Source organism: Podarcis pityusensis (assembly GCF_964106645.2).
Source record: "Podarcis pityusensis genome assembly, chromosome: 8".
NCBI classification, from domain to species: Eukaryota; Metazoa; Chordata; class Lepidosauria; order Squamata; family Lacertidae; genus Podarcis; species Podarcis pityusensis.
Genome location: NC_138033.1, coordinates 9,455,193 through 9,478,977, shown reverse-complemented (window position 1 = coordinate 9,478,977; position 23,785 = coordinate 9,455,193). Strand labels below are relative to the sequence as shown.

Below are 23,785 nucleotides of genomic sequence, written 5' to 3'. Positions count from 1 at the left end.
GGAAAGGCACATACCTGGATCTGCTTCAGTAGTTTGGGTATCTGTTTACAGTTTAACTTCTGACAGGCTTGCTTGTAGGCGGTGATAATTTCTTCCACAGTCACATTCTGAGCTGAAAGAGAGAGAGGGGGAGAGAAAGAGAAAGGATCACACTGATGGTTAGCAGTCCATTTGATTTATGCCGCCTACACACTGGAAGGAGCCTTTGGGGTGGGACAGGGTATTTTTAAAAGTCAAACAACCAGATAAACAAATACACATAAAGTAAATTTTCAAAAGCCATATTGCAATTTCACAGGTCACCTGTCATTAGTGGCGAGTGCTAGCTAAAACCTTGCAATCAGATTATAATATAGTGCTCTGTCACATACCACTCTTATTAGCAGAAGAGTGGGATATATAAATATTAAATAATAATAAAGAACACTTTCTTGCTTGTAAGAGCCACAACGTGCACAGGGACCAATTCTCCATCTCTTCATGAATTAGAAAGTTGCGGAAAAGAGTAATAGGGGAAACTGAGGCGGCAGAGAGGGGAACTGGAGTGATGTTTTTTGTGTGTGCCAATGAAATCAGTTGCAGGACTAGTCGTACGGATTTGGCCCCTTATGCAAACTTTTATCCTCAAGTGTTCAATACCTGAAAAAAGAGATTGGGGGTATTTTTTCTAACCTAGGTGCCAGCATTTGGTTTCTAGGATTTTTCCAGCCCTGTCCAAGCAGCCAGCATTTTTGCTGGTGTTAGCAGATGTTGCATAATGAGATGATTTGCCAGAATCCCGACAGCAGCCACAAAGCTTTGCTCACTGGAGCAGGGAATCGGGTACCTCAGGTGCCAGATAGTCAAATTGATTCAAGCAGCAGAATGCAGATGGCTGAGAGCTCAGAAACTGGATTCTTTCAAAGCTGAAAGCTAGAATATTTAAGCATCACCTCTGCATTTCAGGTGTTCAGAGCTCCTTTACACACATTTGCTTACAAAAGAGGTGTAAGGGGTGTTAGGGGAGGGAGACACATCATGCTCTTTCTGAGGCAGTTTGTCCACCTTTGGTCCCCACCCTGGACTTAGCTCTCACTTGTGGCTCCTAGAAGGTGTCAGCACGGAACAGCGGCCACACCTCAGGAATGGCTTTGACTGGCGGGCTAAACCAGGTGAGGGTAGCCAATGGGCATCAAAGCCTCAGTGAGTTAGGGACTTCTACTGCATGCAAAGACGGGATCCAGCAGATTGAGCAGACAAGACCAAGAGCGCGTCCAACAGTCAAGAAGGCAGATTCTGCAAGTGCTGTAGAGGGAAGGGCAGATGGGGCTTGTCCACCTGGGAAGGGAGCCCATCTAGGAGAAGGAAAACTCTGGTCCTCAACCTCTGCTGCCTTGCAGAATATCTTTGGGGGAAGAAAAAGGCTAAGGAGTAAACCCAACACAAATCTGGAGTGGAAGAAGAAGAAGAAGAGTTTGGATTTGATATCCCGCCTTTCACTCCCTTTAAGGAGTCTCAAAGCGGCTCACATTCTCCTTTCCCTTCCTTCCCCACAACAAACACTCTGTGAGGTGAGTGGGGCTGAGAGACTTCAGAGAAGTGTGACTGGCCCAAGGTCACCCAGCAGCTGCATGTGGAGGAGCGGAGACGCGAACCCGGTTCCCCAGATTACGAGTCCACCGCTCTTAACCACTACACCACACTGGCTTAGGAGTCCCTAAGACGATTGGATGGTGCCTTGTATGCCTCCTTCTGGCAACTCCTGCAGCCAAGCTGGTACTGAATGTATTGCTCTGCTTTCCTTTGGATCACATCAGTGAGACCAAGGCGGGGGAGGTGTGTCTTGTCTTCTGGGCAGTTCAGGACCTCCACAACCACTGCGCCCAGAGAAATCACTTTGGTGCTGCTAACACAGCAGTTAGACTTTGCCCCTAGAGGTGCACTCCATTGTTTCAAGACAGTCAGATGCCAACAACAGCTTACGAGAGCTCTGAAAAGTGATGCCAGCATTTACACCCCCAAATTGCATGTGGAGGTAAAGGCCAGGATCCAGAGCATCACCCTACATGTGCACACAGGATTGGGCCTGCCCAGTGGGAAGCTTGCCTTTATAAAAGTAAAAACCACCAAGCGAGTTTGATCCCAAATCTATCAGGCTTCATTACAGATTAAAGAAAATGATCCAGCAAAATGGACAGTTAATTTAAAGCCTCACCTATGACCACTGGTGAATAAATTCATTACAGTCATACCTCATGTTATGTTTGCTTCATGTTATGTTCTTTCAGGTTACATCCCGCGGCGACCTGGAAGTACCGGAAAGGGTTATTTCCGGGTTTTGCCGCCCGCGCATGCGCAGAAGCGCAAAATGATGTCACATGCATGCGCAGAAGCGCAAAATAATGTCACATGCATGCACAGAAGCGACAAATCGCAACCCGCACGTGCACAGACGTGCCGCTGCGGGTTGCGTTCTGCTCATGTTGTGAACAGGCCTCCAAAACGGATCCCGTTCGCAACCAGAGGTACCACTGTATGAAAAGTATTCCCTCTGTGTGAAAAGTACCGTATTTTTCACTCCATAGGACGCACTTTTTCCCCTCCAAAAATGAAGGGGAAATGTGTGTGCGTCCTATGGGGCGAATGCAGGCTTTCGCTGAAGCCTGGAGAGCGAGAGGCATTGGTGCGCACCGACCCCTCTCACTCTCCAGGCTTCAGGAAGCTATCCGCAAGCCTTGCAAGCCCGGTGGGAGTTCCCGCGGGCTCACAAGGCTTGCAGGCAGCAGCCTGCAGACCCGGCGAGTGTCCGCAAGCCTTGCGCGCCCGGCAGGAGGTCCCGCCGAGCGCGCGAGGCTTGGGGCGGCAGCTTGTCGCCTGAAGCACGGGGAGCCCTCCGGAGGGCTCCCCGTGCTTCGGGCGAGTGTCTGCAAGCCTTGCGCGCCCGGCAGGAGGTCCCGCCGAGCGCGCGAGGCTTGGGGCGGCAGCCTGTCGTCCGAAGCACGGGGAGCCCTCCAGAGGGTGCCCCGTGCTTCTTGCAGGTGTGCACAAGGCTTGGGGCGGCAGCCGCGGCGGGGGGGGAATATTTTTTTTTTCATTCCCCCCCCCCCCAAAAAACCGAGGTGCGTCCTATGGGCCGGTGCGCCCTATAGAATGAAAAATACGGTAGTTTTAACTGTCAAAAACAAATGAGAGGGGCTCAGGTGTATGCTGGAAACATGGAGGGGAACGGATAATTTTGCTCATTGGTGGTGGTTCTGTTATTAAAGCTATAAAATGTATACTAGATCCTATGAATGACACGCTGAGAGTTAAAATTAATACAGGATCCCCAAGATGTTTTTATTAGCAATTTCCACAGGAATTTTATTATTTGATTTGATCACGGCCCATCAAGATTCAGCATGCCCAAAACTTGAAACCTGCCCCCCCCCCCAAAAAAGTGACACATAACAGCACAGGATTTAGCAGTACTCGGGCAATTTACTGGATCCATCTGGGGAATGACAAAAGGTATGTAATCTCAATTGTTTTGAGAGAGACTGAAAGTGTTGCAAACTTTATTGCAATAGTAGACCAAAGAGAATGACTGGAAATTCTTTTCCATTACTGTAAATTGTATTAATGAACTGTTTTGTGATTCTCTCATGACTTCAGGGCAGGCTACTAGCACATTTTGTCCTTTGAAACAAAAAGACTGCACACCCATGATGACACACGTCACAAAGAGCAGCTGCGGCGACATTTGAACTGGGGACTTCCTAGTGCAATATGTGTTTTGGGACGGACAACTCTTTCATGAAAATCTTGGGTCTCTGTTTTTAAAAAAGCAATCTTCTAGTGCCTGTTCTTGCAAATATTGTTATTGTTATCAGATACATTTCTGGTTCCTTTTTTCGTGAAAAGTGACCCAAAGCGGCTTAAAAAATGCCAACACTAAAACAAAGAATAAAAATGAAAACAAACCCTAAAAACCAACCATAGTATATAAAAAGGCAGAACTAACACAACCCAGGGATGTGGGTGGCGCTGTGGGTTAAACCACAAAGCCTAGGACTTGCCGATCAGAAGGTCAGCGGTTCGAATCCCCGCAACGGGGTGAGCTCCCGTTGCTCAGTCCCTGCTCCTGGCAACCTAGCAGTTCGAAAGCACGTCAAAGTGCAAGTAGATAAATAGGTACTGCTCCGGTGGGAAGGTAAACGGTGTTTCCGTGCCAGAAGCGGCTTAGTCATGCTGGCCACATGACCCGGAAGCTGTACGCCGGCTCCCTCGGCCAATAAAGCGAGATGAGCGCCGCAACCCCAAAGTCGGTCACAGCTGGACCTAATGGTCAGGGGTCCCTTTACCTTTAGCACAACCCACCCGACTAAGTTAAGAGGCCACAAGTACACCTAAAACCCTTCAAATAAAGGATGTAGAACGTAGCTGAAAATAAATGTTTTTGCCTGGTGCCTAAAAATAAATACGATGCACCAGGCACGTCTCCTGGGGGAGAGCCTTCCACACGCAGGGAGCCACCACTGAGAAGGCCTGTTCTCAAGTTTCCACCATCTGCACCTCCCTCAGAGGTGGGGACAGGGAGAAGGGCCTCCAGTAATGAGCACAGGGTCTGGCTAGCTCATGTGGGGAGAGGTGGGCCTTGAGGTCCTGAGCTACTTACGTCTTTCTAGGTCAAAAGCAGCTCGTTCAATTGCGCTGGAAACTAATTGGTAGCCAGTGCAGTCGTGCCAGAATTAGTTTCACGCTCAAAAGCGCATTAGCAACATTTGCAGACATTCCCAAAGCCAGAGGAGCTGTGGAATTAAGCTCCACAGATGCCAGAGCACCTTGTATACGCCAGTGCAAAATGCCTTGCAAAACCTTAATCTGGCAAAGTCTGGAGAGAAGGAAGTCTGACAGTGCGAAGAAAAGAAGGCAGGGCTGGGAAAGGACGACACAGAGGGTCTTACAAGGGATAAGGGTAAGGTAGAAATCAGGTGCAACGGAACACTAGCAGCAACTTTGGAAGGAGGGAACTTTGCTCCCAGCCTTCATCCACAAACCACATAGCAGGGGCCAGAACCAGCCTCTTTGATTCAGAGGGGCTTGCAGGGGGCCTGGATTTCTTTGCTTCCCCTTCCCAAAGAGCTCCTTGCCCCTCCCAATTGGCTAGGAGAAGCTATTGCAAAGCAGGAGAAATTAGGGGAAGGGCTTTGAAAAACTGGGCCCTGTTACGGCAGGATTTGGGGGTACCTTGCAGCAGAATTTTAGGGGGACTGCTTTAGAACAAAGTACATCCATAGCCCCATTTACTGCCAATTTAAATTGTTTGTGCTTCCCTAGGAAGGAGTCCCTTCCCCCCCCCACCTCCATTGCCCCAATCATCCCTCCAAAGGAGGCAGATAGCAAGAGGCCTGTTATTAAGGCAAGAAATTCTGGCGGCCCTTAAAAACTGCCCTCAAAGCGTCCTTTTTACACACCAGAACAGACAGAGACCAACTTGGAATGCTCCGAGAGCAGCAAAACAAGTGGCTTGCATCACAAAACGGAGTTCGTTGCGCAGGGATCCAATTACAACGTTGTAATCCGGTCTGGATTACTGAAGCAGAGCGATCTCTCCACCCCCCACTCCAGGCTCAGTTCGGAGAAAGGATAATTCCACCACTAACGTAATTATCGGGGAAGACCAGAAATTTCCAAGCTGCAGCAGCTGCTGCACACTTCCACTTTAATTGCTTTATTGTGCAGGCCAGGCGTTCAGATATGCGGAGAGAAAGAAGTATTTCATTTGGCATCACATTTCATTCTGGGCTTTGAAAAAAGATCCTAAAAGGGGTTCTGTAGCAAGCCCCTGGCCAGCTTCTCAAAGTGAGAACCTAAGGTTGCAGTTTATTATTCAATTCCGTGTGCGAATTTAATGTGCAATGCACTTTCCAGCCTGTTTGTTTAGTCTAAAATTTCTTTGAGTTCTGATGGTGGCAGTGAACAAACTATAGAATATGACAATGCTCTTCGAGGATATCAGTGGAGAGTGGGTACCGTATTTTTTTGCTCTATAAGACTCACTTTTTCCCTCCTAAAAAAGTAAGGGGAAATGTGTGTCTTATGGAGCAAATGGAGGCTGCGCAGCTATCACAGAAGCCAGAACAGCAAGAGGGATTGCTGCTTTCACTGCGCAGCGATCCCTCTTGCTGTTCTGGCTTATGAGATTCAGAATATTTTTTTTTCTTGTTTTCCTCCTGCAAAAACTAGGTGCGTCTTGTGCTCTGGTGCGTCTTATAGAGTGAAAAATACGATAAGTAAAAGTGATTACTGCCTTCTGAAAATAAGGATCAATGAGCCAAGAAATGTGGACTATCAGACCCTATAGAGAGCCAGTGTGGTGTAGTGGTTAAGAGCGGTAGTCTCGTAATCTGGGGAACTGGGTTCGCGTCTCCGCTCCTCCACATGCAGCTGCTGGGTGACCTTGGGCCAGCCACACTTCTCTGAAGTCTCTCAGCCCCACTCACCTCACAGAGTGTTTGTTGTGGGGGAGGAAGGGAAAGGAGAATGTGAGCCGCTTTGAGACTCCTTAAAGGGAGTGAAAGGTGGGATATCAAATCCAAACTCTTCTTCTTCTTCTTCTTCTATTGAAAGCTGCAGTACCTTACCTGCCCTTCCCTTGGAAGTTGTCTCCCACCCCTAATCAGCAAACCCTTAAGCTACTAATAAACTCAAGCTACTAAAGGAGAAATGCACCTCAAATGGCAGGCATTCCAGCTAAGAGAGACTTTCCTGCGAAATTCAGCCACTGGCAGAGCAGCCCATTAGCAGAAAAACATTATCAGTTTGGGGTTTGCATGGCATTCAGCTGAATGTAGGTATCAGCCAGGGTTTTCCAGAATGATGGAAGAGAGGGTACACACTGGGCAGACCTTTCCAGCTACTGCAGAGAGGTTGAGATAGGATGGCCAGAGTCAAAGAAGGGGAGGTGACAATCATGTTGACCAAGGAATTGCAGCAGGTGCAGCTTCTCTTTTGAACTGCAGTATTGGAGCCCGGTTCTCTTCCACTGTTATATGTAGAATCATAGAATCATAGAGTTGGAAGAGACCACAAGGGCCATCGAGTCCAACCCCCTGCCAAGCAGGAAACACCATCAGAGCACTCCTGACATATGGTTGTCAAGCCTCTGCTTAAAGACCTCCAAAGAAGGAGACTCCACCACACTCCTTGGCAGCAAATTCCACTGTCAAACAGCTCTTACTGTCAGGAAGTTCTTCCTAATGTTTAGGTGGAATCTTCTTTCTTGTAGTTTGGATCCACTGCTCCGTGTCCGCTTCTCTGGAGCAGCAGAAAACAACCTTTCTCCCTCCTCGAAGTTTTGGCTCTTGTTTTTATAGGAAAGCGGGGCATAAATCTAAAGTAGATTAAAATTAACTTAAAACTTTGGACTAAAAATAAGAGCAAGTGTGTTCAATTTATGGAATAAATCTGCACGGTTGTTGCTGGTTTTCCTAATACTTCCTTAGCACAAAAGATGGTTTGCTGTTTATGAATAGTCCTGCCCAAGAAATTCCACATGGACTTTCAGTGTGCCAAAGGAAAGCTGCTCTATATTATTACTGATGTATTAATCGCCTTCACACGGCAATGTACACTTAAGATTATAAAAAACAGTTAAAAACAAAAAAAGCAAATACATTTAAAACAAAATTAAAATGATACAAAGTAAACACTTGTGGTAAAGACACTTTTATGCTGTTGGATATAATTTACATAGATACAATTTATACATTATAGAAGTATGTTGTTCTTATAGCTCTGTTAAGCCAAGAAAGTCTATGGGTGGTGGTTATCTTGTATAAAGCAGAATCGCTTGGTCTAAATTTAGATAAATTTTAATCCTGGGAGTCTCCCCATTCCCAGCCCTTTGTTTACTGTAAGGAGAAGGCGTTTTCTTGCCAATAATTCGCACACAGGGTGTAATACACTGTACAAAATATGTATTGTGAAATTTCCGGTTTTAAAAATTAAGCTCAAAAATTGCGTATGAACAGACAGGCAGTCTTTGTTCCAGCAAATCACTAAATATTATTCACACTCAGTGCTCGCTCAAGATATTTTGGTGCCTGAAGTGGGAAATCCAAATGGTGACAACTCTCTCCCTCCCTCTCAATGCACCGCTCAGCCTCCCAAATGAAAGCAGCGCACACAAATGTATACGTTGTCGTAACAAAGTATGCTACTAAAGCCATTTGTTTCATTTACGTTCCATCACCCAAATCAGGGTTTATTCTCATTTTACAGAAACATTAAGACACTATTTTAAAAAAACCTGCAGTTGCCTACAAGTATAGCAATCATAATACTAAATTAAATAATTTACAACCTGCTGCCCTTTAGGTTCTCAAAACCAACCCCCTGGAGGCAACTAAATCATTCCAGCTAGTGTTGAGGCTGGGATTGCATTTACTCTGTATTTTTAATACCAAAGAGGTCCTTTTGGCATCTAAAGCACACGGAATGTCCTTCTTTACTCACAAAGTAGCACAGCGACCCTGTGAAATAAGCTGCCCGGACCCGTTTTACAACTAGAGAACTGAGGATGTAAAAAAGGGGGAAAATGAGGCTGCCCTGTAAGCGAGCACACCCTGAATATGTAGCACCATTATTTTTTAAATCCACCGGGCCCTTTTTTTTCATGCCGTGCATCTACGCATTTTATTTTCTCATAAACTGACCCTACACACATATACCAAAACTCCAGGTTGTCAACAAGCAGGAGCAGCATTAGCAAAGTCTATTCCCAGGTTTACCCTAAGAGAGAATATTATGAAAATGATATACAGGTGGTACATGACCCCAGTCAAGCTTGCAAAAATTTATCATTTGCCCGATAACAAATGTTGGAAATGTAAAGAAACTGAAGGTACATTCTTTCACCTTTGGTGGATGTGCCCAAGGATTAAGGCTTTCTGGGAAATGATATATAATGAACTGAAAAAGATATTTAAATATACCTTCTTGAAGAAACCAGAGGCCTTTCTCCTAGGCATAGTCGGTCAACTGGTGCCAAAGAAGGATAGAACCTTTTTTATGTATGCCACTGAGGAGATTTCACCCCTCCCATACCCAAGAATCTCCTGATCATCTCCTGATGGTCTTTGCTGACTCTCCAGAGAGAAGGAGGCGTGTCCTGCCTATCTACTTATTCTGCCCAGCAACATATCTGTGTGTGTGTGTGAGAGAGAGTCAGTCAGTCAGTGTATCGGAGAGAGTGAGAGTGTTGGAGATCCTAGAGATAAGATTGCTGCTAAGTGCAGCTGCAGACTCTCAGTGTAGCATTGATTTATGCTTAGAATATTCAGCTCTGTATATAGCTTTGTATCATAGTTGTAGTTATAGAATAAAAGGAAGATATTCTACAGAGCTGCTCTCCGAGTGGTTTATACTCTGCAAGACTCTGCAAAATTCTGCTGCGCAACGACTGTATTATTGAGACAGTGAATCCGGTGCTCTCAGCTCTGAGCTGTGAGTCCACAGCACTGTGACCGTTTCCTGTGAGAAGGAGGTCTCTGGCGGTGCTACCCAGCTCGCCTAGCCCAGTCGGGGTTGAGGTGCAAGAGTCCAGTTGGCGCACTGGCTCTAGGGCGATGCTGACAGCCACAACAGCAGCAAGAATACTCATTGCAAAGTATTGGAAGACACAAGATTTACCCACTCTGGAAGAATGGCAGATGAAGCTGATGGACTATATGGAACTGGCAGAAATGACTGGCAGAATCCGAGACCAGGGAGAAGAGTCGGTGGAAGAAGATTGGAAGAAGTTCAAAGATTATCTACAGAAATATTGTAAAATTAATGAATGTTAGAACGATGTTGGATAGAAATTAAGTGGTTTCTAGCTGTAATGCTTTAAGGGAATATGAAAAATGGGTTGTTAAGAGGTAAAAATCTAACGTTACTATTTTAAGACCAAAGATTAGGATAAATAAAGAGGGTAAGGATTTGCTGAACCAACAAACTGAATTGGAATACAAAAAAGGGAGGTATGAGGAGGTCCGGGAAACAAGCTAAGGAAAAATAAGCAATGGAAAATTTGAGTGTTTTTAATCATTTTTATTTTGTACTTTTTTTTTCATTTTTTATTGTAATATTTTTTTTAAATCCTAATAAATATCTTATTAAAAAAAAAAGTCTATTCCTAGGTTTAGTTCTGAATGTTTGGATAACCAGGTGCACATACGCTGATACCCTCGTAAAGCTACTCTACTTTTAACATGGGCCACAGATTAAAACTGAGCAAGGGCTGAAGGTTGAGCAGCGGAGTCTCCAACTAGTGACTCACGTGGCCTTAAATGGGCAGTGTCAGGGCAAAGGGGTGTTTAACCTTCTCTTTGCCTACACAAAGCTTTGGCAGAATTCTCCCTTTTTTTAGGCACACACACATACCCTTAAACTCACTTGCCTTTTTTTTTTTTTTTTTTTAACAGAAGCTGGATAATTTACTTTGGACTGCACAAAATTACTTCTGCAAGGTGTTTAAGCAAAGAGGTATCTCTACCAACTCCTGGAAGTTCCACTTCATCACCTGATATCACTTCTGTGATATGGATGGAAGCTCAAGTGCTGGCCAAGCGGGTCCTAATCCCAAAGCACCCATTTTCTCCTGGCTCAGCTCTTTGACCCACCCTAAGCATGAACAGCAAAGAGACTTTGGCAGAGTTCCTCCCTCTTGCACCTCAGAAGTTCACTTTCACTCCTTCCCTTGCTTCACACGGAGATGATGTGGGAGGGAAACCCGTTCACGGGTAACATAGTTAAGGAACCAGAGACAAAGAAGCTCAGCAATAAGGGGGGGGGGTTATGAAGAGAAAAAAGGACGCGGGTGGCGCTGTGGGTTAAACCACAGAGCCTTGGGTTTGCCGATCAGAAGGTCGGCGGATCGAATCCCCGTGATGGAGTGAGCTCCCATTGCTCGGTCCCAGCTCCTGCCCACCTAGCAGTTTGAAAGCACATCAAAGTGCAAGTAGATAAATAGGTACTGCTCCGGCGGGAAGGCAAACGGTGTTTCTGTGCACTGCTCTGATTCGCCAGAAGTGGCTTAGTCATGCTGGCCACATGACCCGGAAGCTGTACGCCGGCTCCCTCAGCCTATAGAGGGAGATGAGGGCCGCAACCCCAGAGTCGTCCACGACTGGACCTAACAGTCAGGGGTACCTTTACCTTTAATGAAGAGAGAGGATTTTGTCTCCCATTCCACTCTACCTATTCAAAACATCAGCTAAATAAATCCAACCATTTAGAAGTCCCACTCAGTTCAACGGGGCTTTCTCACAAGTAAGCATACACACAACTGCAGCCTTCACTGATTAAATAATCTGCTTTATAACTGATCAATGAAATACACCTCAACATCAAAACTTCAATACAGTGTTTTGCTTTTAATGGAGGAATTTAGGCACACACCCTCAGAATAATCACAAGCTCACGACTTGGGCGGGGGGAGGCAAATTTCATTTTCTTCTTTTTCATTCATTTTTACAGTAACACACCAGAACCAAAATAGCTTCAAAATCATACTAGGTTTCTCACCTATTAAAATTTGCAATAAAGCTTCAGTTGACAAATTAAAACTTGTAGTCTTGGTTCACTACAAGTGCAAACACGTAAAAGTAAAAATGCTGCAGGAAAGCCGTATAAGCATCTCCACTACAAATGCGACACCAATTTAGAAAGCCAACTAATAAACGTTCAAGCAGGATTTTTTTTTAAAAAAAACAGCAACTCCAACTTATTTATTCCCAGAAAGTATCACAAGTGCCCAACTCATCTTTTGATCTTTTTAAGCTCCGGGCAAAGCTAACAACTGAGGGCATCTCTCTGCGAAAGGAGTCCTGTGACAGACCAGGCTTGTTCCTCCAATTGAAGTAGTGTTTTGCAGGAGAGTTGCAAGGCGGGGGGGGGGGGGCGGAAGAGGACAGATCCGCTTACTGTAGCTGGCTGTACTTGGCAGCTAGCCCAGATCAGCTCAGCAATATAAAGCTTGCAGTGAAGTCCAGAGCAAACGCAGGATTCTGCCTCCCCCCCCCACAAAAAATCCCTCCCCAGAGGGCTTAAACCCTCACAGTATTTCCTTTTATGTCTGAACAGGGTAATTTTTGGCAGGCCCTGCTGGTAAATGTGTTTACAGAAAAAGAAAAAGAAAAACGCCAGAAGAGGTTGTTAGGATCTGAAACACACGAAAAGCAGGGTCAGGGAGAGAGAGGAGGAGGAGGAGGAGGAGGAGGGAGGAGGGAGGAGGGAGGAAAGGAAATTCTCTGGGAGGCTGTGACCACAATTCTGAGGAGGGCAAAGAAACATGACAAATCATACTCTGAACAGACTGGGGTAGGTAAGGCATGGGGGATGTCCTCAGTGTCATCTGATGGAAGGATCCATTTAGTTACAGGAATACACAAATAACGGCTGGATGCAGCATCAATGCAGGTGGGAGTGAGGGTGGCAAGGTGGAATTCTCCACAAAGGGGCCAGAGCAGCAAAGAGGTCAGGGGGTGCTATGTGAGCTGCTCTGGCTTCCTGGCACAAACAGACATCCTTGGCTGCTTTCTCTGCAGTTCTCCGATGGGGGTCCCAGGGCATCAACCTGTCGTATGTCCTTCCCCTCTTGCTGGATATACTCAGCAGCTCTCTCCCCGGCTGCCTGCCTTTGTCATCTCTATGCTTCCAGCCCGGTACCCCAAATACCATTAGCCAGCCTCAGTTTGCTAAGAGAAAGCAGCTTCCAGCTGCCACCGGGGTATTGGTGCAGCTACAACAGATGGCTGAAACCAATTTCAACGGAGGAGTTCAAAAACGGATTCTTCAAAGAGCCAGCGTTGTGTTGGGTCCGCTTAACTCTCAACTGCAGTTGCGTCTGTATGTTGCTTAGATGGAAGAAACAGACCATCTGGACTTGAGCTCAGTTGGTCCTAACTTGGGACGTTAGGCAGGGGTTCGGCTTGTGTGTCATCACCATGCAGCTCCAGCCAAGGGAAGGAAATGGCCAGCAAGATCCCCCAAAAGCCCCATAGCAAACATTGGCCAGAGTAGATCAAATGGTGCTCTTTGAGCTCAGCGCCTTGCCAGTCTAAACAAAGAGACACTGCTACTAAGCACCTCCATGATTACCCAACTTGAAAAGAGCAGAGTTTGGCAAGAATTCCCTGGGAACAGAAAAGTGGATATGTGCTTCTAGAAGACAAAACCTTTGGCCCTCCAGACCTTGAGGAACTACAACTGCCAACCGCCCTAGCAAGCATGGCCAAAGGCAAGAGATGATGAGAGCTGCTGCTGTTGGCATCCAACTGTCTTGAGAGAGAGACTGGAGTGTGCTTCTGGAGGTGAAGTCAAACTGCTGTGTTGGCAACACTGAAGTGACCTCCCCAGGGCATAATCCTGGGTTATGTGGATGGAGGCCCTGGGCTGTCCACATGACAAGACCCCCTCTCGGCCTCACTGAAGTGGTCCAAAGGTAAGCATAGCAATACATTTGGGGCCATCTGGGCTGCAGGAGTTTCTGGAAGGAGGCGTACAAGGCACCATCCAACCATCTTAGGGGCTTCGCTCTGGATCTGTGTAGGGTTTACTCCTTAGCCTTTTCTGCTCCAGAAAATATTCTGCAAGGCAGCCAAGGTAAGAAGGCTCCCTTAGAAAATGGAAGCCTTGTCCAAACGAGACCAAATGGAACGCAAAAGATATGTAAGTGGACATTAAGAGATGCTTAAAAACAATTTGAGGAGCAGGTTGCTGAAACATAAAGGTTAACAACAAACGGTTCTTTAAATACATTACTAACAGGAGACCAGCTGGGCAGGCGATTGTAGGATGACAAGGCAATAGTGCCTTAGGTGTGCTAACGGAGGATAAGGAGATTGCAGATAAATTGAGTGAATTGCTTGCATCTGTCTTCACAGTGCAATATATGATGTAGAACAACTTCCATATGTGGAGAGCCTGAAGAACTAATGGAAATAGTGTTGACAAGAACATTCCAGACCTTATAGACAAAATAAAAACTGACAAACTGATGAGTCCAGATAGCATTCGCCCAAGAATCCTTAAGTAACTCAAATGTGAAATTGCTGCTCTTTTAAGAGTTGCAGTTCAGCAATATTTGGAGGGTCAAAGGTTCCCCACACTTGTGACAGCTATTTGGAACATGCTGGTCTTAGTTCTACGTGAAGGCACATTGCCTTGAATCCCACAATAAAGACATGGAAGAGAGAAATGTAAAGAAATATAAATAAGCAACACCGGCAGGCCCAACACGATCCATTTTTTACCATGCTAATTTATTTACATAATTTATATCTCACTCCTTCAACACAGATTTAGACTCCCAGGGTGTGAGAAATGTAAAGTACAACTTAAGGCGGGCAAGCTTTTAGCAGAAACAGCATGCACAGAAACGAATTAAGGACAGACTACAGCAGAGCCTGTAGGAAGCTACTTCATTAGGCGGCTCTCCCCATGAAAACTAATGACATCATAATTATTAAGAAGTGCCAGGCAACAGAGAGCAAGGATGCAAGTAAAACCAAACATTGCCAGTTCCTGCAGTGGCTCTTGATCTAGGGAGCTTTCTAGCCCCTGAGTCCACAGGCTCGGCTTTTGACATTTCAGCTCCCAGCTCTCAGGCAAAAATATTGTTTGTTCCTGCACAAAGCCAACTCATTTTCCATCTGGGACTTCAGCCAAGAGTCACGACCCAGACATTAACCCTTTCCCAGCCTCTTGCTTTGGCAAGCTTGCCAAGATTTGTCTTTCTCACAAGCAAACAAAACCGTGCCAGCGAAAAGAAGCACTGGAAATTGGGCAGACCTCTCGGTTCTGACCCAGAAGCTTGAGGAGTGGGGTGGCAGGGAGAAAAGAAGCAACTAGCCCAGGAGAGGAGAAGCAGCACCCGGTGCTGATGGCAAGGAGTTGAGTGAGCAGGCTCTAGCCCAAACTTTACACACAAGAGGCAGCCTAAGCATGGAAGGTCAAAGCAAGATTTACCCCATGCCCTGGTCTCAGCAGGCTGATCATCCACATCAGTGGCCGACGCTGGTAGGGGAACGCAGAACCCCATAATTTCAGGATTCTGGCTATGCTTTCCTACACGTTAGAGGGGAACTGGGAAAACTTGGGTGTGGAGCTGCCCTTATCTGCGGCAACCCAGTGTTTCTTATAACATACAGCTCCATCCTTAATATTAAGCGGGATTTAGACTCAAATGGTTTGCCAGAAGGCGCACAAAGATAGTCCTTGCATCACGTCTCAGCCGATTTTGGCAGAAAGAGACCTTGTGCAGCTCAAGGAACAGTGGCCAAGTAAGAACTGGCTTCAGTGGCAGAGGACACACTTTGAATGCCAGAGACCCCAGGTCTGATACCCACCACTGCCATTTAAAAAAGAACCCCATAGGTAGCAGAGCTGCTGTCAGTCAGAATAGACGAGGTACAGCCAACATGGTGCCTTACAGTTGGGACTGTCATCTCCCATCATCTGTCAGGAATGGTCCTACCACATCTTGAGGGTACCACCATGGAGTAGATGACTCAAATGGGAGAGGGCCTGTTGGTCAGGCCAAAAGGTCTGACTAGCCCAGTGTTTTGTTTCCACAGCAGAGTACTTCTCAGAAAACTTACAGCAGGGCACAACAGCAATAGCCCCATCCATTCTGCTCCTAGCATCTCATAACCAAGGGTAGACCGTTTCTGACAATACAGAGATGCCATTTACTTTTCGTGGTTCAAAGCCGTTGACAGATCTACCTTCCATAAAAACTGACTCCACAAAATGAGCCAGTGACCCGATTCAGTTTTTAAAATATATATATATATATGCTCAGTTTCTGCACAAACCTGGAATGAAACCCCAGGCCTGAGTCCAAGAGGCAAGCTGTGGTTGGGCTGGGCTGCCATTTGGGCACTTCAGTGCCTGATGCTCAGGCAAACCATTTTCCTCTCAGCCCAACCTATTTTCATAAGGTTGTGACAGTTCATCTGTCATGCTTAGCTACTTGGACGAAGGGTGGGATAATAACATAACAAATAATTTAGGACTGCTACCCAATTAAATAAATCTTAGTGGATTGACTGATTGATTATATTTACATACAAGTAAAACCAGTGTTTTGGGAAGCAAAATCATACTTTATTTGTGTTTTGATTATGCATCATCTTAGAAGAGACATTTCCTTCTGTGTGAGAGGTACAAGTCAGTGTCTCTCCTAAGATGGTGCTTACCATCTGCAGTTTCTTATGAGTACAGTACTTGTTTCTTAAATGTCTCTCTGTGTTTTAATTTGCACATTTTTGTCACTTAAAAGCCTGATTGATTTCCCAAACTTGGGTCTCCAGCTGTTTTTGGACTGCAATGCCCATCATCCCTGGCAACTTGGTCCTGCTAGCTTGGGAAATCTGGATCTAACCAATTAAAATTGCAGCCCTAACATGTCTAGCCTCTGAAACACAACAAGCTATAAACAGCTAAAAAAAACAAACCACGCACAATAACTTTTTAAAGCAACTTTATTCTGATCCAGCTTTGACGGTCACAACATCTAACACTGTCAACCAGGAGGTTCAATTGGGGCTATACATAAGCTTCCAAAGTTTGTTCTGCAAGTCCACAGACTCCACAGGTCCTCCGAGTTGAGCAAGTTGGGAGCTGCTTGCTTACACAAGGCTTCCCAGGAAAAACATTAATCGTCATGACCAGACATGACTCAGCTGAGGTTTTAAAAGGCAAAAGGCCTCTGGAAAGGCAACGCTTCAACTTGCGCCAACACAGTGAACAAAACCACATCATTATATGCACCAGAGCAGGCAACACACAGCCACCAAGCAAAAGCAGTTCCGAGATAATAACTGGGAAAGGGAAGGGTGGGGAGGGTTTTTTCCCCCCAATAACCCAATGTAAACCTTCAAAAACAGTCCTTGTTAACTTACAATCAGAGCCAGCTTCTTGCTAGCAAATGTTTCAGCCTAATTTTGGTTCCTACAGTGAGGAAATGGGCGAGGGGTGAAGGGAGAGAATCATGCTTGCCTGAGGTAGAGCCTACACAATTTATGACACAACCAACCAAGTAAACACCCCACTTCCCTAAGGCTGCAAATAATGGAGAGGGCTTTGCCAAGCTCCTGGGAAGTTCGCACATGGGGCTACTTTTGGCTTCTTGTGTCACAGGCTGCGCAGGCCTGGCCTAACTCCACCCCACTCCTATCGCCCATATCACTCCTTGCCAAGCTCCCAGGCCCATCCCTTCTCCAGCAACAGTGCCTGTGGTAGGCTCCAGTTCTCCAATGAGCTGAAAATACTCCCAAATCTATGGTACTCAGCCGAAGGATCAGAACATACAAGGTGGTTATAATGCTTTAATGTGGGTCACACCACCCACTGGCATGGGTGGGTGGGTGATTTCAAGGACTGCGGGAGGGTATGAGAGACAAAGATGGGGGGGGGGGAATGTAGGGGCCAAAACAGGGAGTGGGGAATGTCCATGAGCTAAGAAGTGCCAAGTAGAGGCAACAGTTTTAATAGGGCAGCATGTTCTCTGCCACACTTCTGCAAACACTAGAAACTTCATTTTAAATGAATTGATTTAAAACTTTGTTTTAAATGAATTGATCTGCAATTCCCACTGACCATACAACCGTGACTTGGTGCCCAGCCTCTTGCCCACAACATTTCAGCAGAAGCTCTTAGGTGTGAGTAAAAAATTATGCTTGAAAGACCTACATTGGCTCCCAGTACATTTCCAAGCACAATTCAAAGTGTTGGTGCTGACCTTTACAGCCCTAAACGGCCTCGGCCCAGTATACCTGAAGGAGTGTCTCCACCCCCTATCGTTCTGCCCGGACACTGAGGTCCAGCTCCAAGGGCTTCTGGCGGTTCCCTCATTGCGAGAAGTGAGGTTACAGGGAACCAGGCAGAGGGCCTTCTCGGTAGTGGCTCCCACCCTGTGGAACGCCCTCCCATCAGATGTCAAAGGAATAAACAACTATCTGAAGTTTAGAAGACATCTGAAGGCAGCCTTGTTTAGGGAAGCTTTTAATGTTTACCAGACTATTGTATTTTAATATTTTGTTGGAAGCCACCCAGAGTGGCTGGGGAAACCCAGTCAGATGGGAGAGTATAAGTATTATTATTATTATTATTATTATTATTTTCTTAAAACTTGCAATGGTACAAGTCGTGGTGCAAATACAGTTCATCTAAGGCAGTAGCCTTCAACCTTTTCAGACCCAGGAACCACCTTTAACCCAAACATGTATTTGGGGGCCCACTTAATCTATTGCCATATATTTGCATGGTGGTAGTGCAGCTATTGTGACCCACCCTGGATCAGTTGAAGACCCGCAATCTCAGGAACAGGACCCCAAGAGGGATCCAAGACTGAATGAAAGCTATGAAGATGTCTCAACAACTGGTCGTGCCATCCCAAGAGTTTTTAAATGCGGAATGGTCACACTCATTTGCAAGACTATCTCTCCTTACAAGGTTGGAGGCACACACTTCTCAGAGGGGCATAGGCCCACTGCCAACATGGGAGAGGCAGCACAAAGGGGGGGAAGCTCCTCTGGCTCCTCCTCCCGTTGCTAGGGAATGTCTCTGCTCTATGGGCAGGGCACCTGCAGGACTGTCTCCCCTTTCTCAGCGTCTAAAATCAAAGGGGCAGATAGGCCCTTCCTGGGCAGCTCCCCACCTATGGAATCACTCCCGCTCTACTCCTCTTGTTTCTCACCTGAAATCAACCTGCTACCCCACGAGCTAGTCGGGATTGTAGGGCTCACGACACCCAGAGGCTCCATGCAGCCCAAACACCATTATATTACGTCACCCTGCCAGAAGCAATTTAAATGCTTTCTAACCAGTTAGACCAGTCAAAGTGCCAAAGTACACTGAGAAAAGGTCACCGTCCTCTCTTCCCATGTGTAAAGGCCACGAAAGTGATGCAAGCTAACTGTGAATGGGAAGCAACCACCAATAACCCATTCATTTGCTCTATAATCGAACAATTTCATAGGTGAGGGATGGCCGCTGCTGATCAATGGCTAGCAGCTTCCACAACTGGCCAGAGATGACTGTGGCAGACAAGTCTACTCTCTTGCTGTGGTCAGACAGCTGGACAGGCAAGGAGGAGCTGGAGGGTCATGCTCAGAGCAAAAGGCTGCCCAAGGCCAAGAGATCCTTTGCAGCAGTCAGAGATCTGGGCCTCCTTACCAGCTCCAAGGAGCTGATGTGGAGCGCAGCCTTACCCAACCTAAGTGCCCTCTGGATGTTGTGGACTACAACTCCCATCAGCCATGCTGCCTATGGCTGATGAGAGTCACAGTCCAAAGCATCTAAGGCATTGCTTTTTTCCAACTGTTGGGTTGCAACCTCACCAGTAGTAACAGGACAGTTCTGTGGAGGAAGGGCAGCGGGGGAAGAAATTAAGTTTGTCTACATAAGCCGTGCATGCACTCGACATCAGCAAAGACTGACTTCCAGACCAAAGTTGTTATAATGTTGTTTGCACATCCAGATTGCCATCTTTTGTATTGCTGCTACTGAACGATGGATTTGTGGTATGGAACAAAAAGTCATCCTTTGTAACTGGATTAAACTGCCTTGAATAAACAGGCTTGGGTAAATGGTACAAATACTTCGTTATTAGACTGTGCGCTTGCAGGGAGGGTCTGTCTTTTTTTGATCTATGCAAAGCTCTTCATTTTTTGGGGTAGGGAGCTGTTGTTGTTTTTTGATTAAGCACTGCATAAATGTTAATAGCAGTAGTATTAACAGAAGCCTGTTTGCCGGTTTGAATCAAAGGTGGGCCCTGAATCCAGTCAAACCTCACAGATAGATGTGACAAAGGTGGGGGGAGGGAATGCACCCCACATTTCCCCCTGGGCTTTTACATCTTTAGCTACAGGTGGAGAAAATTACCGGTAATTTTAAGTGGGATGATAAGGATGCACAAATGGGTCTTGCCCTGACCCAATACACTTCACACCAGCTGGCACCATCATTCTGTTTTGCTATAGCTTGCTTCTTCGTTTGTGTTGGGGTATGTTTTTTGGGAGACACAGAGGCAATCAGATGCAAAGAAGGACAAGCCTTATGCTCCCTTGAATTGCTGGTAGAAGACAGAATTTTGGTAGGTGCAGCTTGCCATGCTGGGAGAAACTATTAGAGTGATATTCTCTCTTTTTGCATGATTAATGGAATTTGCTGCCACTGGACAGTGCAGTAGCTGTGTGTTTAGAGGGCTTTAAAAAGAGATTAGGCAAATGTATGGAAGTGTTTCTGTGGCTATTCGCCACAATAGCTAAATGCAGCCTCTAGGTTCAGAGACAGAAATCACAGTCCCTGGAGTGGTCTGCTGCCTTCATGGGCTATGGGATTTCCTGAAGCGTATGACTGGAGTGGCCACTCTGGGAAACAAAATGCTGGACAAGATGGGCACTTCATTGAATTTGGCAGAGCACTTCTTATGTTCTGATAAGACAGAGGAGCCCCGTCTTCCTTTGCAGTTGGTCACCCAGAAAGAGGACAAGAAATGCTAACATCTACAGTCTTTACCTTACAGTCAAGAAAAAGCAAATTCTACATTGCAGGCTGGAATTAAAAAGAGGACAGTGCATCTGATAAATCTGAAGGCCCTGGGTACACAAACACTGTTGCACCAACAAATGGCATTCACTTCCTGCTCTGATCGCAGTTGCGAAAAGGCCCCGATTTGGGCCTGGGCTCAACTGCTGTTGTGCAACAAGCACTGCTGGTGGACAGTGCCTGTGACCAGACCCGGCCTGCTAGCCTCTGATCCACCTAGCCAAGCACAGATGTACAGTAGCCCACAAGGGGCTCATAAAGCTTCCTGGTTGTCAGGTGGGGGCTGTCATGTACCTAGAAGACCATAATGCTTCCTTAGCTAGTTGATTATGGGATGGTGAGTCTCAAACCCTGCTGTGTAAGCATTACATACTAGCAGTAGCAAAGTTCAGCATTAATCCAGCAGCTGACATCGGGGAGAGTACAATATTAAGAAAAATTCTGAGCTCTCTTAAAGCTCATGCAGTAAGCTGGCTTTCAGCTTTAACATCCTTTCTAGTTAAATGTGGTGCAAAAAAAACCCCAAAAAAAACCCCAGACATTTCCTTGGCTCAGACAAGCAGCTGTGCCCTTACGGATGGGCAATGATTATCTGGATAACAGGACCTGACAGGTGTCAAGGAAAACAGGACCCAAAACAGCGTAGGCAACGCATACCACAGGCGCAATCAGAAGGAACAGAAGGAAAGTACAGCGTTTATGGAGATGTCTGGATAAAGAAATCAGCCACAGCAACACCAAGAAACCCGAGAATGATCCTTTTCAAAGAAAATACGTTATCAGCTATTGTTTGGACAGGATACAACCCACCCACCCTGCTTCAGTGGCAGTCGCCTAGTAGTCTCATTCCCAAATGACACCATGAGAGGGGCACACTGCAGGGGAAGCTTTGTGCCTAGCTGGCATGCTGTTGATGAAGAACCCATGGCACAGGTTGCATGGGTAGGATGTATGACCTGTGTGGCAATGTGAAACCAACTGGTGGATTTCTGGATACGCCCTGAGTGGAGACGAACACATGAAAAGCATATTGCTTTCTTCTTGTCACATAACATTTGCATAATGTGCCAAGAGGATACCTCCCCTCTCTTGTTGAAAGCAACTGAAGGGTGTGGGAGTGTGAGCTGAAGGTTTGTCTTATAATAGGAAGCAGTGAGAATGCATAATGAAAGGAAGGCTGCCTTTTCACAAATCACCTTGCATGCATGTGACTCGGTGTCTCAGCTCAGCTTTTGCAGGTTAGGTTTGGCAGGGATGGCCACCCACTTATAGCCTAGAACCACCACCCACTTCTTTTGCTCCCTTCTCCCACTGCTGTGTGCCAGAGGAAGAAGCAGCAAAGACTTAGATCCTGCTATGTTTCTCCATGTCATAAAAGACAAATGCATGCATATGGTACATCACAGGGTTCAAAGCACTTCAGAACAATACCCAAGATATACTTACAGCAATCCTGTAAGGCAAGACAGTATCTTCATATGGTAGTTGAGGGGTGCTGATGTTGAGGGACACTTCACCAATTTGAGACAGAGGCAAAACTTGAATTGAGGACTTCAGATCAATGCAGCAGGTTGGACTAGATGACCCTTGGTGTCCCTTCCAACTCTACAATTCTATGATTCTATGTTTCTAGTTTTTATAGTTGCCCCTGAAGAATTATTACACCAAATGTACTGGCAAATTTATCTTATGTGCACATTTGAGGTTCTTTTTTCCTCTTTCAGTCCTGCATTTTTTACTTTCAGCCCAAATATAAACACTGCAAAACCATATAAGAGGTTAAAACTAGCATCAGTGAAAACAGACTGAAACTGGAGCGGGTATACAATTAAGAGAGGGAGAATGTTTTCCACAAAAACAGATTATGCACACAATGTTTGACTACCAACAGAACTGTTGGCACATGCGAATAAAAGACATTGGTTTTCAAGAAGGCAGTGCAGAATCCGTCAGAGAACAAGCCCCAGATTCCTGAACTGAACAGGAATTTATAGCAAGGGGCTCTGAAATGCCATGAACCTGAGCAAAGGCTGAACACAAGTGTTACGCGCATGCATTGCTGCCATAATCCGATTTAAAGGGGCATTTGATATTGAAAGCGAAATTAACAGCTCCAACTGTCCCTGTTTGAATCAATCACTGCTTTTATATGACAACCACTTCAATTAAGCCACACAGCCATCTGCAACAAAGCACCATGACCCACAACATATGGGCATTGTGCAACACACACACACACACACACACACACACACAATCTCTCTCTCATAATCACTGACTAAGAGCTCTGGGGGCTTCTTGATACACACACAGTATTCTCACAGTATTCTCCTGCTCCACTTCTAGAGGAAGTGGCTCAGATCACGAATAAGCGCAGAGGAATAAGCGCAGCAAACTGCTGTACCAACTGGGAAGGCCATGGCTACTGTAGGATCTCTGTGTACACACTGCAACTCCTGCATACCTCATGAGACCTTATGGTGAAAGGCGGGCAAGAAATCCAATAAACAAGCAATAAAGCAAAAAGAGCTGCAAGGGAAACTTGATCTACTGACTTCAATGAAACCAGAAAATTGCCTAGCCCAAGGTTCCTTATATGTAGATATGTAGGCACAGAAAACTGGTTGACTCCACTGAGTGATAGAGGATGTAATTGTGTTGTGACTGTATCTGTAGCCACCAGGCATGTCTACTAGCAGAACAGGGAACTACTGCCTCAATGAAGTCCCACCAACACAAGCGGCATTTCCTTATGGATAGGTGTCACTCTTCATTATAGTTTTTAAACCACATGCTTGTAAAGGTGTGTTCAAAAACTAATTGGTGGCCACTCTAAAGAGTCAGAAACAATTAGGGGGGGGGGGAGGGAATCAAGCAGATCTTGCCATTTCTGTCTATTGTGTTTTCTGCCTAAATACCGTAAGTGGGTTGTTTTTTAACACTCCACAAACTCACCATCCTCAACCCAATGCACAACTGAAACATTTATTATTCTTATTACGTTAATTACACTTGTATAGCGCCCTATACCCGCAGATCTCAGGCCAGTTCACAAGATAAAATCACAATATAAAAACACAAAACACATAACAAGAACAAGAACAACCCAATAATCCCCCCTCCCCAACACATTTTAAAAGGGCATTTGATATCAATCAGCCAAAAGCCTGTATCTGGTCTTACAGATACAGACAACTCTAATAGAATACAACATTGTTGATAC

The 23,785-nt window shown here is 45.8% G+C and overlaps 1 protein-coding gene across 1 annotated transcript in view; it reads right to left on the bottom strand.

The window, feature by feature from the left end:
- Positions 1–23,785, bottom strand: part of PPP1R37 (protein phosphatase 1 regulatory subunit 37) — a 51,147-nt gene that overhangs the window by 21,280 nt on the left and 6,082 nt on the right. Inside the window, exon 2 of the mRNA XM_081018627.1 lies at positions 15–112. Within this exon, the coding sequence (XP_080874753.1) occupies positions 15–112 (98 nt within the window). The remainder of the gene's footprint in view (positions 1–14; positions 113–23,785) is intronic.